The sequence below is a fragment of the Maniola jurtina genome, chromosome W, assembly GCF_905333055.1.
Source record: "Maniola jurtina chromosome W, ilManJurt1.1, whole genome shotgun sequence".
NCBI lineage: Eukaryota > Metazoa > Arthropoda > Insecta > Lepidoptera > Nymphalidae > Maniola > Maniola jurtina.
This window is the reverse complement of record NC_060057.1, coordinates 5,751,028-5,768,415: the sequence shown is the minus strand read 5'-3', so window position 1 is coordinate 5,768,415 and position 17,388 is coordinate 5,751,028. Positions and strand designations below refer to the sequence as shown.

Sequence of the window (17,388 nt, the reverse complement as noted above, 5' to 3'; positions counted from 1 at the left end):
GCTCTTTTCGAACTTCGGTATGTTAGTATGTTTCTTTCTATGACTGTTCTTCTATAATTATCATAATCTTTTCGGATTGCTCTATTAGTTTTTTTGAATAACTCCTTTAATTCTTCCCTCATTTCTTTGGATTTACTTTTTGTGTTCAACAGTTTAGTTCGCTTAGAAATTAAATTCAATGTTTGCTCACTAATAATTTTGTGCTTTTTGTTGGTTATTCCTAATTTTTCATCTAGTTTCAAGCTTTTTTTAATTGTTTCTTCTAGTTTGTCACTGAGAATTTGTACATTTTCAATATTTTCCATAGATTTGTAAAGTGTTGTTGAGTTCTCTATCAAATTTTGTTTGTAGTTCTTTTTATCGCTAGTGGACTTCAACGTGTTGGTTACACCTTTGAATGTTCTTCGACTGACTTTTGGTAATTTAATTTTCAATGAGCACCGTATCATCCTGTGGTCCGATGGGAAATTAATTCTGTTAAGTACCTCTAGATTTATCACTGATTTTGGATTTTGGCTCAGTTTAAAGTCAATTTCGTTCTTTGTTTTTTGGTCTGGTGAAACCCATGTCCACTTTCGAGAGTCTTTTATCTTGAAATATGTATTCATCACTGACAGTTTGTGCTCGTGTGCATATTGTATTAGACGTTCGCCTCTAGAGTTCCGCTTCCCGTATCCATATTTGCCCATTATTATATTTTCGTGAGGCTTTGGAAGTCCTATTTTCGCATTAAAGTCTCCAATAATTAGTAATTTTTTGTCTGCTAGCTCTTGTGCTTTTGTTAAGTCATTATAAAATTTTGTGATTTCTTCTTCGCTTGAGCTCTCAGTTGGAGAATAAACTTGAATTAGGGAAACCCGTACCTCCTCGAAGTTTAGCTTCAGTAGGGCAACTCTTTCTGATATACCAGTGAAGCTCACAATGTTGGCTTTAAGTGTTCTCTTTATAAGGAAACCAACGCCATGAAGTCCAATAGTCTCGCCTATGTAGCAGAAGATATAATCTTTGTGTTCCTCTATTGTGCATCCCATCCTTCTAACTTCTGCGAGCCCTATAATGTCCCAATTTATTTTTTCTATAGCATTGTTCAATTCTAAAATTCTTTCCGCTGTCGATAGTGATCTTACATTGTATGTACAAATTTTTAGGTTTTGTTCTCTTTTAGTTTTATTGGATGGAGGGTAGTGGTCTTCTTCCCCCACGGTGACCAACCGGCTTGGGGTGCAGTTTATTATGGTTTTATTTGACAGTGTTGTGAGATCTTTCTTTTTCAGGTTCCGCTTGTCCGGGGTAGTATTTAGTTTTTTGCCAACTCAGTCATCGATGATGATCTTCCTCGTGTTACATAATTCATAATGTTTGGCTTTAAGGTTCCCTTCATTTTATTGACAGGAGATTCGTTGGGTGTGTTTAGGTTGTGGTCAGTTAACTGCTTTTTGGTATGGTTTGTAACTGCTGGCGATTCTGTTTTTTCCCGCTTCCGTTTCTCACGATTACTATCTTTTGATTTTTTCACTACTAGGTTATCATATTTTATATATGCTAAATTCCCTTTATTCTTTTCTTCCTCTAATTTTGGTTGAAGTTTCTTACGTGCCTCGAGTACCTCTTTGGGATAGTCTTCCTTAACATAAATGCCTTGTGGAAGGCTGGATTTATTTCTTTGCACAAGATGTTTTTTCCACGTTGATATAAAGGTCACCACTACCGGTCGGTTTTTATTTGAGTGCGGGCCAATTCTGTATACATTAGCTATTTCTTGAATTTCAATGGGTATACCCATATCAAAAATAGTTTCTTTTAAGTGATCAACTAATTCGCCTTCGGTTTTCCCTTTCTCTTCTACACCAAAAAACACTAAATTATTTTTTCTCTTATTTCTCTCCATATAATCAATTTTGTGTTCCAATTCTGTAACTCTGGTTTTCAAAGCATTATTTTCCTCTAGCAGTGATTTCATTTTCTCGTCTAGCGCCTGCATTACGTTTTTTGTGACTTCGGTGGATATAATCGTAGTTTGTTGATTAAGTTTTTCTTCCAATTTTGAGAGCAGTAGTTCCATACTTTTATCCATATTTTTTTATTTCAACTTCTTAGACAAGTGGGTGAGTCAATAATTGTTTACTAGCAACTGCACTCTATAAATATTTGATATTCTAAAGTTACCCGTCAGTACTGGTGACTATTATTACAAGGTTGGTACCATTGACGGAAGTTTAGTCCATAGTCTATGATGCCAGATGAACTGTCATATAATTTGTCAAATTATGTCACTGGTTTTCTCTGTGTAATTTATAGGTTAGGTTTTTAATAATTATGTCGGTTGTTTTCACTTTAACACTACTTTTGCACCGCGATTTCTTCTTGATCACAAACTTTGCTGAGACGAACGTTACGAATTATTAAATTTTAAATTTTAAAAAATCCACATCCGTATAAAGCTTTTAATCAAAAATTGTTTTGGGGAATATGGGCAAGATAGAGAAAAAGGAATATCTTTTACTTGGTTATATACACCTGCAGCTACTTTACAATTTATATATTTGGTTTTAAATGAAGTTCGGAACATTTTCTCCATTTTTTGTATATATTCCACAAAATCATCGCTGGGTACAATTAAAAAAGTTTGCGAATTAATCTTATTGTAGTCCCGGTACTTTAAATACCGACATTCTGAGCTGAAATTGTGGCTTCTTTGATCGGGTTTCACATACAACGAAAAAATCGCGCGGTTATTGTTAGAAAAACAAAACACCGCCCGTTCGTCACTGCGGCACAGTCGCGACTGTCTGCATGTCGAGCGCCTGCCGACATCGAGGTGCGTAGGTATAGCTCACGTTTCGTCCGTTTGTATGAAGTTGAATACTGTACATACCATTACCGTGGTTGAGCTATTGAGGCTACAATGACGTCAAGATAAAGTTTATCGGGCGGTTGTGAAACAGGCCCTAAGTGTGTATCTAAATATTCAAAAGGGAAGGCTGACTGACTGGCTGACTGACTGGTATCTGTCAATGCACAGCTCAAACTACTTGAGCGATCGGGCTGGGCATGCAGGTAGCTATTATGACGTACACATCCGCTAAGGATTTTTGGATTTTCCAACCCTAGGGGGTAAAATTAGGAGTTTAAAAGTGTAGTCTACGCGGACGAAGTCGCGGGCATAAGCTAGTAATTTATGATATGATTGAAGAAAATGTTGATGTACCGAATTTCTGCGCGTACTCCTTGGGGCGGTTGTAGGCGCGTAAGTCGACGCGCAGCATGTTCGCGAACTGCGCGCCGTAGAACACCAGCAGCTCCGTGAAACGGGGAATTGCTTTGATCGTCCTGAAATGGGTATTTTTCTTTAAAATTAGTGAGAAATACACTAAATGAGTGTAAATTACATAACATGATTATTTGAAAAGTAGGCATAAAATTCTAATTTTAGTACCAAGAGTACACTACCTATTCAATTTAAAAAAAAAAAAAGTTTGTATGGAGGATATACAAAACCTGTAATACAGCTCGCCCCTGTACTGGTAAGCGACCAGGTTCTGCTCGCACCAATGTCGCGAGTGCGCAGTTCACATAGCGCATCCAGTTGGTCTGTTTGTGTGTATGGAGGACTAGGTGACGCCCGCGACTTCGTCCGCGTGGATTTAGGTTTTTCGAAATCACGGGAGTACTCTTTGGTTTTCCGGGATAAAAAGTAGCCTATGTGCTAATCCAGGATATTATCTATCTCCATTCCGAATTTCAGCCAAATCCGTCCAGTGGTTTTTGCGTGAAGGAGTAACAAACATACACACACACACACATACAAACTTTCGCCTTTATAATATTAGTGTGATGTACAAAACCTGTAATACAGCTCGCCCCTGTACTGGTAAGCGAGCAGGTTCTGCTCGCACCAATGTCGCGAGCAGTTCACATAGCGCATCCAGTTGGAATTGTTCTCGTCTTCGGCGTCTATTACGTGCGAGCGTTTGCCGTTACGATCGTATATCTATACAAACAATATTGCGTGACACTCGGGATATTTTTATTCCAGGAAAATATATTTATTTTACAGATAAGTAGATTTGAAAATACGTATATTCTGTTCAGTTATTTGCGGGATACATAGTATGGAGTGTGGGTTACCTGCCAGCAATACAAGGAGGTGGCCGCCTTGGCCCGCACGCCGCGGCAGGGGCCGAAGCGCACCCCACTGGGCAACGCCAGCGAACTCAACACTCCCACACCAGCTCCTACAGGACGGTACGGAGTTGCGTTCAAACTTTTCAAATAAGTATATGCTAAGTTTGTAAAAGCCTAAACTACTTACGGTAAGACATAAGATTAACAAGTCCGAAATGTTGTAAATTCGTTAATTTCGGTCTTTTATTAGAATTCACTCGGTAAAACTTAAGTTTTAACTTAGAGATATACAGAAGTCTTTAAAATCAAATCAGATTGAAATCTGAGTACTCTGACGCAGTCTTGTCTGTCCAACAAGCAGAAGCTCCTTAAAGAAAGAGAAAATCGAAGGTAGGTAGGTGAAGCTGAATGAAGGGATGACGGATCACTTCAGGAGTAGAACATTAAAAGAAACTAAACGTTAATTCCTTTGGTTAACTAGGTATTAAACCTAAGATTTACCTAGCACTGGCGCAAGTCCGAAGTATAATTATTATCACAGTTTTGACTTTTACCAATTAACACTTGGTAAATCTTAGATATAACTTACTTAGTTTTTACAATAACATAATTATTAAGTAAAAAATAGGTGTTCGAGAGAATCTTATTGTGAACTAAACATTTTGAAGCAACTAACAATATGTATAAAGCTACATAAATTTTTTTTTTACCTGAACTTCTCAGTGCAAATATGTAGTTTATAATATTTTTATTTGCGAACTTATATACCCTATCTACATGCTTTATAAGAATGATTTGATAGATTTATTATACATAATTATTATACTAACTAGGCGATCGATGAGAATTTTTTATTTGATGCGATTTTTGACAAAACTAATGATCTAGAATGAATAGGTCTTACATGAAAAGGGTAGGAAATGAATAAATAAGTGTGTGAGTAAATAGAGTTGGTTGGTGGGGAGTGGAACCTGGGATGCCGGAGCGCGCGAGGTGCAGGAAGGCGTGCGGGATGGTGAGCGCGGCGCGCGGCACGCCGGCCGGGCAGCGCGCCGGCGCCGGCACCTGCCGTGCGACACGCTTAGTCTGAGATTTACGAGTATAGAGCCAGCCCACTTTGACTTAGCTTACACTTAAGACACTGTTAAAACGAGACAGCGTTATATCACTGGCATAAATCTGTCTTGTTTTAACTGAAACTTAAGTCTAAGCAAAGTCAAAATCCGACTCGCACTTGACCGGTTTCTGTCTCACCGTGAATATCTTTCCGCACTGCTCGCACATTATCCTCGCCTTCGGGAATTTGGTGCGGTTCTTGTCTGGATGATACTTCTTGAAATGCATAGCGTAACTGCGGGAGCCTTTCAATTTCACACCACACTGGAAACAAGAGAATCCATCATTATCATGATCAACCCATCGACGGCTCACTACTGAGAACTTGGTCTCCTCTCACAATAAGAAATGTTTAGGCCACAAATAAAATTATTAAACAGCTAGATGATGCCCGCAACTCCATCCACGTGGATTTAGGTTAATTAAAAAATCCCATGGGAACTTATTGCTTTTCCGGGATAAAAAGTTGCCGAAGGTAATTTCCGGGACGTAAGCTACCTCTGTACCAAATTTCATATTAATCGGTTTAACGGATAGATTCTTAAGTTCCGTAGGAACTCCGATTTTCCGGGATAAAAAGTAGCCTATGTCAATAACCTGGACGCAAGCTACCTCGGTACCAAACATACAAATCGGTTAAGCGGATGGGTTTTAGGAATCCCGTGGAACTCTTTGATTTTCACGGATAAAAGTAGCCTCTGTCCGTCCTCGAGATATAAGCTAACCCTGTACCAAATTTTGTCAGAATCAGTTACTGTTGGGCCGTGAAATGATAGCAGACGGACAGACACACATTCGCATTATAATATTAGTATGGAAGTATGGATTGTATGTAGTATTGTAGTAGTATTAGTATAAGAACACCAACCTGCTCACAATCGACGGGCCCCATGGTTTTGGCGGTAGGCGCAGATTCCCTCTTTAGGCCAGGCTTGGTCGGCCTAGGCTGATTGCGTCGACAGATTTTTCTTACTGGATAGTTAAGTTTGAAGGTACTGCAAGAAACAATATTTACTTATGAGTTACATTAGGGCGACTGTCCGGAGCTGGTTGAGAAAGTAGAACTCCTTTTGGTTGTGGAATGGTTTAATCAAACGGTTTATAATATAAACGGGTTATAAAATAATTAATATGCAGACACGTGCATTCGCTCCGATGGTAGGTAACGAAGGCGTCATCTTCAATCGGTATACGGCGTCATTTGTTAAGGGCAGCACGTTTTGTTGATGATGGAAATCAGCCAGAGTAACATATGGGCAAGGGTTCCGTACCATTGCACAAGAACCCTAAAAATGATTGAATGTTCAAAAAAGCTAACTCACTCAGCAGTGGCATGTTTGGGTGACACCTTCATATGTTGGTGGTATGCTATTTCGGATGCAAAGCGAATATTGCACTCATCACACGTTGGACCTTCTGGGTTCTGAAAAAAAAATATAAGGTCCATGACTCCAGTGCTACTTCGGTCCACAAAGGGTCATTCCAGACAAAACTGACTATGGGTTTATGCAATTTCCGAAAAGTGATCAAAAAAACCGTCAATAATTCATACTTCCATACTGCGAAAGTGTGTCTGTCTGTTTGCAGCTTTCAACCGATTTTGACGGGTACAAAGGTAGCTTACACCCCGGGGACGACGATATAGACAACTTTTTATCCCATAAAGCAGAGTTCTCACGGGATTTTTAAAAAACCTAAATCCAGGTGGTGGTTGTGCACTGATAAACATGCAAGATCAATAAACACTTATAAACCAACGCCGTCTCCGTCAATGTCCACCAATCAAAGAGATATTTGTCTATGGTAGAATGTTGTTACCTCTGTGGCGTCGAAGCGATGCTTCATATTCATATGCATGCGTAGTCCCCTCTCGCCGATGAAGGAGAAACCGCACTGAGTGCACACGTAGTCTGAAGGGTGCTTTATACGCACGTGCGACATGTATGACGTGCTTTTACTGTAACAAAGCCAAAGTCAAAGTCAAAATCATTTACTCAAAGTAGCTACAATTGTACTCCTTTTGATGGTCGAAATTGTTAAAGTTGTACGATATAGTGGTGATAATTAATTACGTAACTTAAAACTAAAGCTACGAGGGTTCCAAACGCGCCCAAGTCTGAGAAGAGCCCACAACAAACTCAGCCGGGTATTCTTTTTTTTATTATCACCACTTTACAAAATCACATAAACTTATTAGAACTATCAAAGTTAATTGCATGAGATCTCACCCGCCCTTTTGGCTCTTTATGTCAACAGTTATGTCAAAAGTACGATTTTGGTCACAGATATCCATACTAATATTATAAATGCGAAAGTGTGTCTGTCTGTCTGTCTGGTAGCTTTTCACGGCCAGCGATTAGCCGATTTTGATGAAATTTGGTTCAGAGTTAGCTTACATCCCGGGGACGAACATAGGCTACTTTGTATCCCGGACAATTAAAGAGTTTCCTCGAGATTCTTAAAGACCCATCTGTTTAACCGATTTATATGAAATTGGTACGGAGGTAGACAGACGCTTATGTCCCGGAATTTGAGATTCGCAACTTTTTATCCCGGAAAATCAAATAGTTCCCAGGGATTTAAAAAAAATCTAAATTCATGTGGATCGAGTACTCACATAAATTCTTCTTCACAATGCGGGCATTTGTAATTTTTTTCCATCGTGCCACCGTTCGTGAGCTTTCGCCGAATTCCTGAAAAATCCACACCCAAATGAACGTCATCAACCCATCGTCGGCTCACTACTGAGCACGGATCTCCTCTCACAATGAGCCACTACGCACGGTCGACTAGTCGCCCGGCAACTCAGTCGTATTGCATATATTAACATACTAGATGATGCCTGCGACTTCGTCGTCGTGGATGTTTCTTAAAAATCCCGTGGGAACTCATTGATTTTCAGGGATAAAAAGTGGCATATGTCGGTTTCCAGGATGTAAGCTATCTCTGTACTATCACACTTAATATTATAAAGGCGAAAGTTTGTGTGTGTGTGTGTGTGTATGTTTGTTACTCCTTCACGCAAAACTACAGGACGGTTTTGGCTGAAATTTGGAATGGAAATAGATAATATCCTGGATTAGCACATAGGCTACTTTTTATCCTGGAAAATCAAAGAGTTTCCCCAGGATTTCTAAAAATCTAAGTCCACGCGGGCGAAGCTGCGGGCATAAGCTAGTATTTCATATGACTCAGTTGAAGGGATGGGCCTTTAGGAATCCCGTGGGAACTCTGATTTTCTGGGATAAAAATTAGACTATGTCCATCCCCGGGATGTAAGCTAACTCTGTACCCATAAAAATCGGTTAAACTGTCTGGCCGTGAAGAGCTAGCAGCCAGACAGACAGACACACTTTCGCATTTATAATATTAGTATGGATTCAAATCCCTTGATGTACTCACCTACTTCTAGTAATGAAAGTACATGCAGTACAGTTGTATAAAGCAGCGTGGGTGTTGTTCAAATGTTTATTGACTCGATATGTGTTCTTTGTGTGGAGCCCGCATACGGGACAAGCAAACTGTCCAAATTTCTGAAAAAAAAAGAAAGTCAGTTGGCAGAGGTTTTTTGGATTTTCAAATGAATTGTAGTATCCCAAAATCGCTCAATGCGATGTATATACAATTAATATATATCACTTCAATATACCGAGAAAACATTAACCCTATATATGTACCTGTTACGAGAAAACTCTCAGAAAAATAAACAAGCAAACTCCAATACCATTGCATCACTTCAATAAAATAAAAAATTCGGTCGCAGTCGGTCTCGCACACGAAGAGTTCCGTACCAAGGCACAAGATATAACATTTTTTAATTTTCAGAGTTCCGTATCGCAAAATGAAAAAAAGGAACTCTTATAGGATCACTTTGTTATCTGTCCGTCTGTCGTATCTGTCAAGAAAACCTATAGGGTACTTCCCGTTGACCTAAAATCATGAAATTTGGCAGGTACGTAGGTTTTATAGCACAAGTAAAGGAATAAATCCAAAAACAGTGAATTTGTGGTTACATCACTAAAAAAAATATCTTAAAATGAGTAGAAGACAAAAATGTGATTAAAATGTTTCCTATATCCTATATCTTGACAGACATGACAGACAGACAGACAACAAAGTGAACCTATAAGAATTCCTTTTTTTCTTTTGAGGTACAGAACCCTAACAAAAGTGATAGGCTTAGTAATACGTTCCCATTGCCTTCGGATATGGAACCCTAAAAATATAACTTACGTTCGTATGTTTGTCCATGTGTCTGTTATACGCGCTGGTATCACAGAAACCCTTGAAGCAAGTGGTGCATTTATATGGAGAGTTCTTGAAATTGGATGTTTCCTTCCTCTTCAGTATTTCAGCCAATTGCTCTTCGTGAGTCAATTCTGTTACTTTGAACAGTTTTAATTCTTCTTTGAAACCTGGAATAAAGCGAGATGATATCTCTACATAGTTTACACTAATCATAAGAAAGAAAGAAAGAAAGAAAGAAAAACTGTTTATTTGGTACCAATATAAATTATAAACATAAAGAGGTAAAATTTGTAAGTTTATTTGTAAAATTTGGCATTTTTGATTCTAATCCATACTAATATTATAAATGCGAAAGTGTGTCTGTCCGTCTGTCTGCTACCTATTCACGGCCCAACAATTTAACAGATTCTGACGTTTGGTACAGGGTTAGCTTATATCCCGGGGACGGACATAGGCTACTTTTTATCCCGGGAAATCAAAACTTTCCCATGGGATTCCTAAAAACCCATCCGTTTAACCGATTTGTATGAAATTTGGTACCGAGGTAGCGTGCGTCCCTGTAATTGACATAGGCATTTTATCCCGGAAAATGAAACAGTTTCCACGGGATCTTTAAAAACCTGAATCCACGCGGACGAAGTCGCGGGCATCCTCTAGTTTTTTGTATTTATAGATTGAATCTAATACCATGACAAAATCATTTTGCTTCGGGAAAACAACCAATAAAATTTTAGCATGTATGAGTATAAGCGGCTGGCGGGAAGTGGCTGGATGAGGAAGGCTGAGGACCGGGTGTGGTGGCGCTCTTTAGGGAAGGCCTATGTCCAACAGTGGACGTCCACAGGCTGATGATGATGAGTATATAGATTATTGTAATTCTATACCTGGTTTTCTTCCGGGCCGACCTTTTACTTCAGATTTGACTCGTTTCTTCTTTTTAACCATTTTACTTTTCAAACTAACTTCTTTAGAAACTTTACTTTTACTAACAAATTTTCCATTTTTCTTACTGGAACTTTTTTTATCCAAATCATTGATGAAATCCGAATTATGATCGCTGTTTGGAAATTCCACTTCTGTAAATATCTCGTTATTAATAAAATCATCGATATTATGTTTATCTATTTTAATAGTTTCTCTTTCTATGTTTTTGCTAGCGTCTGTGTCTAGATTTTTTCTATTTTCTTTTTCTAGATTTTTGTTACTATCCTTTAGTAACTCAGCTAAGTCTATATCATCATTTGAAAAGCCGTCGCTATCAAAATCACAGGTAAAAATATCTTCCTTATTATTATATTCATTCTCAATTTTAATTTCAGTTTTTTCCACAGAAACAACTATGTTTTCGATGGGTATATTAGGAAAGTCATTTTCTTTTTCTTCTTCAGTGATTATATGCAAGTCACAGTGATTTGGTTCCAAAGATTTCTTGAATAGATTAGATGCTAAGTGATTTTCTACTCTGTTAATAGTTTTAATGTTTTGTGTTGTTACCTATAAAAAAGTTTAATTATAAAGCTTTATGCAACTGGGTCGAAATATCGATAATTCAAAATCATCTTATTAAGAGGGGTCTCTCCGTCACTCGCTTCATACAAACGTAGATCAAATTTCATTTGAATATTAAGGAACCAAAGTCCTTTTTTTAACCCCCGACCCAAAAAGAGGGGTGTTATAAGTTTGACGTGTGTATCTGTCTGTGGCGCCGTAGGTCCTAAACTAATGAACCGATTTTAATTTAGTTTTTTTTTGTTTGAAAGGTGGCTTGATCGAGAGTGTTCTTAGCTATAATTCAAGAAAATCGGTTCAGCCGTTTGAAAGTTATCAGCTCTTTTCTAGTTACAGTAACCTTCACTTGTTGGGGGTGTTATAAATTTTTAATTTATTCCCTTTGAGAACACTAAAAGCTATGAAACTTACCATTCCATGGTTAGCAAGCACTTGCACCAATAAGTTGTGGGCTCTCGCACTCTTGTCTCGAAACTTATTGCAATTGATCAATCTCTGAGTACATTCTGTGCAAAGTTTTGGTTGGAAGCTTATCATGTTGTGCAACTGAAATTAATTATCACGGACTATGTTAAATGAGGAGATCCACAGGAGAACCAAGATCACTGACATAGCCCAAACTATTAGCAAGCTGAAGTGGCAGTGGGCCATGCCTGTCGTTGAGACGATGGCCGTTGGAGCCGGCAAGTCCTTGAGTGGAGACCAAGCGTGGCATGGGACGTCCTCCAGCACGATGGACTGACGATATAGAGCGGCTGGCGGGAAGTGGCTGGATGAGGAAGGCTGAGGACCGGGTGTGGTGGCGCTCTTTAGGGAAGGCCTATGTCCAACAGTGGATGTCCACAGGCTGATGATGATAGTGATGTTAAAAGTTCCGGAATGTTCTGGAATAGAGACTGTGTACCAGTAAACGCAGTGTGGGACGACCTCCAGCCCGCTGGACTGGTGACCTGAAGGTGGCAGGGAGCGGGTGGATGAGGAAGGCGGAGGACCGTGTTTGGTGGCGCGCTCTTGCAAAGGCCTACGTCCAGCAGTAGTCACATACAGACTGATGGAATAGAATAGTTATCATCATGATTAACCCATCACCAACTCACTACAGATCACAGGTCTCCTCTTATAAGGGCTTAGGACATAGTTGTATGTTGGCCAAATGCAGATTAGCAGACTTCACACACAGGCATATGGCGAGGAGGTAATGCAACTTACCGATAAACCAGTCACATTGTTGTAGGCCTCTGACAAACTGTATTTGTCTAATGAATACAGCTTGCTACCGGTGTCCAGGCATGTCATACAGAACTGAAAAGAAAATAATTAGTTCTACCAACTGAAACTAAAAAAAAGATTTTTTGAAGTTGACGAAAACTATATTTTTGACGTGACAATGTCTTATAATTCGATAGAGCCGGCTGCACGCACGAAAAAACATGACTCATGCGGCGTTACCTCGCTCTGAGGCGTTCCATGTAAGGCTTGAAGTGCAAGCGAGAGCGCGGAACGAGCGACAAAGAAGCACAATCGGCCTTTGTTGTCACGTTCAACTATCATCAGTAAACCGACTTTAAAGACAATCAATTTTTTTTTTAAAGTAACTTATATCTGTATATATATAGGATGCATGTTATCCCGTACCAAGTAGATGCTGTCTGCAACTATTTGTCTATGCACATCAACATTTAAAAAAATGTGGGAACTCTTTGATTTTCCGGGACGAAAAAAGGGTCTTCAAAATTTCAATTTCATCAAAATCAATGAGCCTTGAAAGCTAGCAGACAGATGGAAATATATATAGACATATTTTCGCATTTAAGTATTAAGTACTAGAGGATGCCCGCGACTTTGTGAGTGTGGATTGTCAATAACAGAGACGCAAGCTAACCCTGTACCAAATTTCGTCAGAATCGGTTAAACTGTTGGGCCATGAAAAGGTAGCAGACAGACAGACACACTTTCGCATTAATACATTAGTATAGATGAATTATAAGGCAAAATTAAGAAGCTTAAAAATATATATGAATTGCTATGAAGAATACATATTCAAGACTAGCTGACGCCCGCGACTTCGTCCGCGTGGATTTAGGTTTTTGAAATCCCGTGGGAACTCTTTGGTTTTCCGGGATAAAAAGTAGCCTATGTGCTAATCCAGGATATTATCTATCTCCATTCCGAATTTCAGCCAAATCCGTCCAGTAGTTTTGCGTGAAGGAGTAACAAACATACACACACACACACACATACAAACTTTCGCCTTTATAATATTAGTGTGATAGTGTGATAGTGTGATGTCTCTCAACAAGTTCATAGCTTACATAAAACATAAGCTTATTAAAATAACTTTGGAAATGAGTGGCTTAACAGCTTCGATAGTTCTTATAATTTTTGTGAACTGGTGATAGTAAAAAGAATACAAGACTGAGTTTGTTGTGTGCTCTTCTCAGACCTGGATGATGATGGAACCCTCATAGCTTTAGTTTTAAGTTTATATAATTAATTATCACCATTACGATATCATTATCTTACAAAATTGGCAATCAAAAAGTGTACTATGTTACCTATTTACCAAACTAATATTTTATAAATGCGAAAGTGTGTCTGTCTGTCTGTTACGTTTTCACGGCCCAACCGCAGAACCGATTTTAATGAAATTTGGTACAGACTTGGGGTACATTCCAGGGAAGTACAAAGGCTAATTTTTTATTCCAGAAAATCGAAGTGTTCCTACAGGATTTTAAAAAACCAAAATCCACGCGGCCGAAGCCGCGGGCATCCTCTAGTTTTGAATAAATGATTTGACTCTATTTGTCTATTTTTTGTTGCCAGTGGACATGACATAAGCCAGAAAAATACCTGTGCAGTATAAGGGATAGCAATATTTTTGAGTATTCGGGTCCCACTCAGAAAATCATCATTTTTGAAATGTTGCGAGCAAACCATAGCACCATCTGGCAAGTGGCATTCTTCTATATCTAGAGACACCAGCCATGCAGTTCTCTGCCATCCTATCGTAGGAAACCTGTAATGTGGAATTTAACCTAAAGGTGGTTCCTTCATCGTCATTAACCAATAGACATCCATTGCGGATCATAGGTCTCTTAGGACTATATATAGGTCTGTAAGGACTTCCACATGGCAGTCTTACACCACCTAAATCCAACAGTTCTTTTATACTTTAATTATAATGTTCTTAATAAATATGTACGTTATGATATTATGCAGATATTTTGTTTTTTTAATTTATAGACTAGCGTTTGGCTGCAATCAGACAGTGGCAAGTGATAGTGCAGCCTAAGACAGAGCACGCTTGCCTAGAAGATTGTACTATGTTGATGTCAGTCAGTTTCTCCTTATAATATACTACACATTATAATGATAGTGACATTTACTTACCCATGAAAAGTTATATCCTGAGATTTCAAGCATGTTTTTGAGAAAAGATTTTCTCTGGAGTTCTCACAGAAAGGGAGACAACACCACATTTTATAAGTTTGTTTTACAATAAAACGTAATAATTAATGACGCTAGAATATGACCACATAATACAAAGTTTATTAATTTTTGAGACACAAGTAAAGTTATTTTCTTAAATCACAAAGCCAAGTCCCAAACAGATTATTGTAGTATTTCAATTTCTTTTCTTTATTAAACGTAAAATTCATGTTGAAACATATAGTCCTTAGTATTTTCTCGGAAATAGGTATCTTATTCGTTTTTTCTCAGTAATGTTGATAAAATAAAATCAAAAAATTAAGGTTTACTGCTGCAATGCAATCTACAATTTATTTATTTTTTGTCAATTCTTTTTCTATGTTTTTAGTCTGTGGTCAATTGTCAATTTCGAGCTGATTCGATGCACTCGTAAATTATTATTATTTTTTTTAAAAAAGAATATTAGCCATGTTAAATGACTAATATTCCCCTTTCCTCTCCAACTAAGCGTCAGGCTTGTGCTAGGAGTAGGTACGACAATAGTGCAACGGGCGGGGTTTGAACCGTCGACCTTTCGGTTTTCAGTCCACTCCTTTACCGGTTGAGCTATTGAGGCTTCAATATTATTATAGAATAGTTCATATAGAAATTAGTTGTGCTACTGCAAATTCATCATCAACCCATCGCTGGCTCACTACTGAGTACAGTTTTCCTCTCAGAATGAGAAGGGTTTGGCCACAATCTACCACGCTGGCTTAGTGCAGATTGGCGAAGTTCACAGACCTTTGAGAACATTATTATGAACTCTTAGGTTTCCTCACAATGGTTTTCTTACAGCAAGTGATAATTGCTGTAAATTTACACTGCAAATTAGTAAAAAATCAATAAAATACAGTAAATTTACAGTTTTTATTTACTGCACTTTAACAAGTTTATATTATGGCTATGCTTATGACTATGTCTAGGTTCACTTCTTGGCCGGGGCAGCTTGTTCATCAATGGGATCTAGTTTAGGCTCCTCAAACTTGAAGGATGGGAAGGAAGTCATGTCCACACCAGAGCCTCCTCCAAATTGGCGCTCAAGCTTTTCAAGCTCCGTCTTCAATTCTTTTTCAATAGCAGGGCTTGGGTCCACTAGTTTACCGCCTCTGCAAAATAGTCATAGTCATTTAATATTCATAATATTATACATTATATTATTATGTCAATCACAATTCAAATTATTTTTTTTAAATAATATTTCACAACAATAAATAATTGTTCTTAAAAATATAAAATAAAATAAACATTAATGATGGATTTTGTTTTGGATCTTCCCAAGTCCAAGTCAAGAATATTTCTAGTTATTCACTGCAATATTTTTTTTAATATTTTGACCTATATCATCACTCAGCGGGAGATGGGGAGTGCTATGTTTGGAATCACTCAACATGAACAAATCATAAATGAGAAGATCTGCAGAAGAAAATAGCTCAACGGGTTGCGGAGCTGAAGCGGCAATGGGGAGGGCACCGGAAAAGCGGTAGATGTTGGGGGGTCCCAAGGTGCTAAAATGGCAACCTCACACAGGAAATTGCCGTGTCGGAAGATGTCTGTCCAGCTATTGTATTCTATTCTATTGTACTCTTCTTGATTGTCAATTGTTGTAAGATAGTGATGTAATGGTGATAATAATCACATAAACTTAAAACTAAAGCTACAAAGGCTTCAAATACAGTCTGAGAAGAGCCCATAACAAATTCAGCTGGGATGATGAATGTATCATCGGTTAATTGCAAAATCATCTAGTAGTTCACAACAACTATGGACTGAGTTCTATATGTATAGTTCTCTTAATACATTATCATATTCTTTATTTGCTTGAGTACAGGTATAAAGTGGTGGTACAGTTCAACTATAACTTATCAAAACTCAAGTTCTTGCAGTAAACCATCAATATCAAAATTGCTGTTCAGTTTGTAACACATTGTTCAGTCAGTTTAAACTTTGTACAGTTGTGTATGTCACTTGCATGAAAGTTTCTGATATAATACCACCAATGTTAATCTGGCTGACTAGTTTATCCCTTTAAATGTAAAGATTTTGTACCCGCATTAATTACGCAGGTCAGCAAATAGAGAATATGGGCCTACAATGATAACGTAAAGCTCTTTCGCATCCTTAATAGTGAACACGATGGGAATCAAACTTTATATCGTTGTACTTACACGCTCTTCTGTTTGTATTCCCTGATTTTGTCGAGAAACAACTGCTGGATAGGGTCAGTTGCCTTCTGTGCCGCTGCCAGGCTCCTCGTGACCACGACCGATGCGCGGGCCGCACGGAGGCCACCGAGAAGTGATGAAGTCAGCATCTGAAATTGAATTTTTTATCCATAACCATGGCATCAGTTACATAACTCGTACAATTTAGTTTAACTGTTCTTTAACGTAATACATAATTATTTTCAAAGAATGTTAGAAATATTTTTTTAACTAGCTCCTTACTTTTCTTTTCAGAATTGAGAATTTCTAATACCAGTTTTTCAACAATTTCAGATTTGTACTAAAATTTCTACAACCAAAAGACATGCAATTTGCGAAAGACATAGGGCATTCACCAAAGAGAATATAGAGCATGGAGTAGGTGGAGTCACAGACCAGGAATCCGGGCGGAGTAGGAACATCTAGAGCAAGTTAAGATGTACACAGAGTATGTAATCCTACGTTTTGTAATGTTCTATCTATGACTGCGGACTTCGTCTGTGGTGGCGTTTGCTGGCGCGCGTGACTTTTTGGAGTGTTTTTTTTGTTAAAACTGACTGGAAAGCGCTCTAAAGGGGGTGCCGTGCGTATGTCTGCGAGCGCCGGCACAGACGGGGTCCATACTATTGATTTTAAGCGAGTAATAAAATGTGCACTACGACTTTATATCACTGATTTAATAATTAAATTAATATTTTATAATTTACAACTTGATATG

The 17,388-nt window shown here is 38.3% G+C and overlaps 2 protein-coding genes and 1 pseudogene across 2 annotated transcripts; all 3 read right to left on the bottom strand.

Moving 5' to 3' along the window:
• Positions 1–596: 596 nt before the first annotated feature.
• LOC123879762 lies at positions 597–2,376 on the bottom strand. The gene has a single exon (XM_045927669.1). It carries the CDS (start codon positions 2,072–2,074, stop codon positions 1,298–1,300), a length of 777 nt encoding a protein of 258 aa, XP_045783625.1. The 5' UTR covers positions 2,075–2,376; the 3' UTR covers positions 597–1,297.
• An 800-nt stretch (positions 2,377–3,176) lies between these two features.
• Positions 3,177–14,782, bottom strand: LOC123879844 (annotated as a pseudogene).
• Positions 14,783–15,317: 535 nt separating this feature from the next.
• Positions 15,318–17,044, bottom strand: LOC123880001 (ATP synthase-coupling factor 6, mitochondrial-like). The gene is made up of 3 exons (XM_045927851.1): positions 16,914–17,044; positions 16,635–16,780; positions 15,318–15,575 (listed from the first exon to the last, which is right to left on the bottom strand). The coding sequence occupies exons 2-3, from the start codon at positions 16,778–16,780 to the stop codon at positions 15,395–15,397; spliced, it is 327 nt and encodes a 108-aa protein (XP_045783807.1). The 5' UTR covers positions 16,914–17,044; the 3' UTR covers positions 15,318–15,394.
• Between the last annotated feature and the right edge of the window lie 344 nt (positions 17,045–17,388).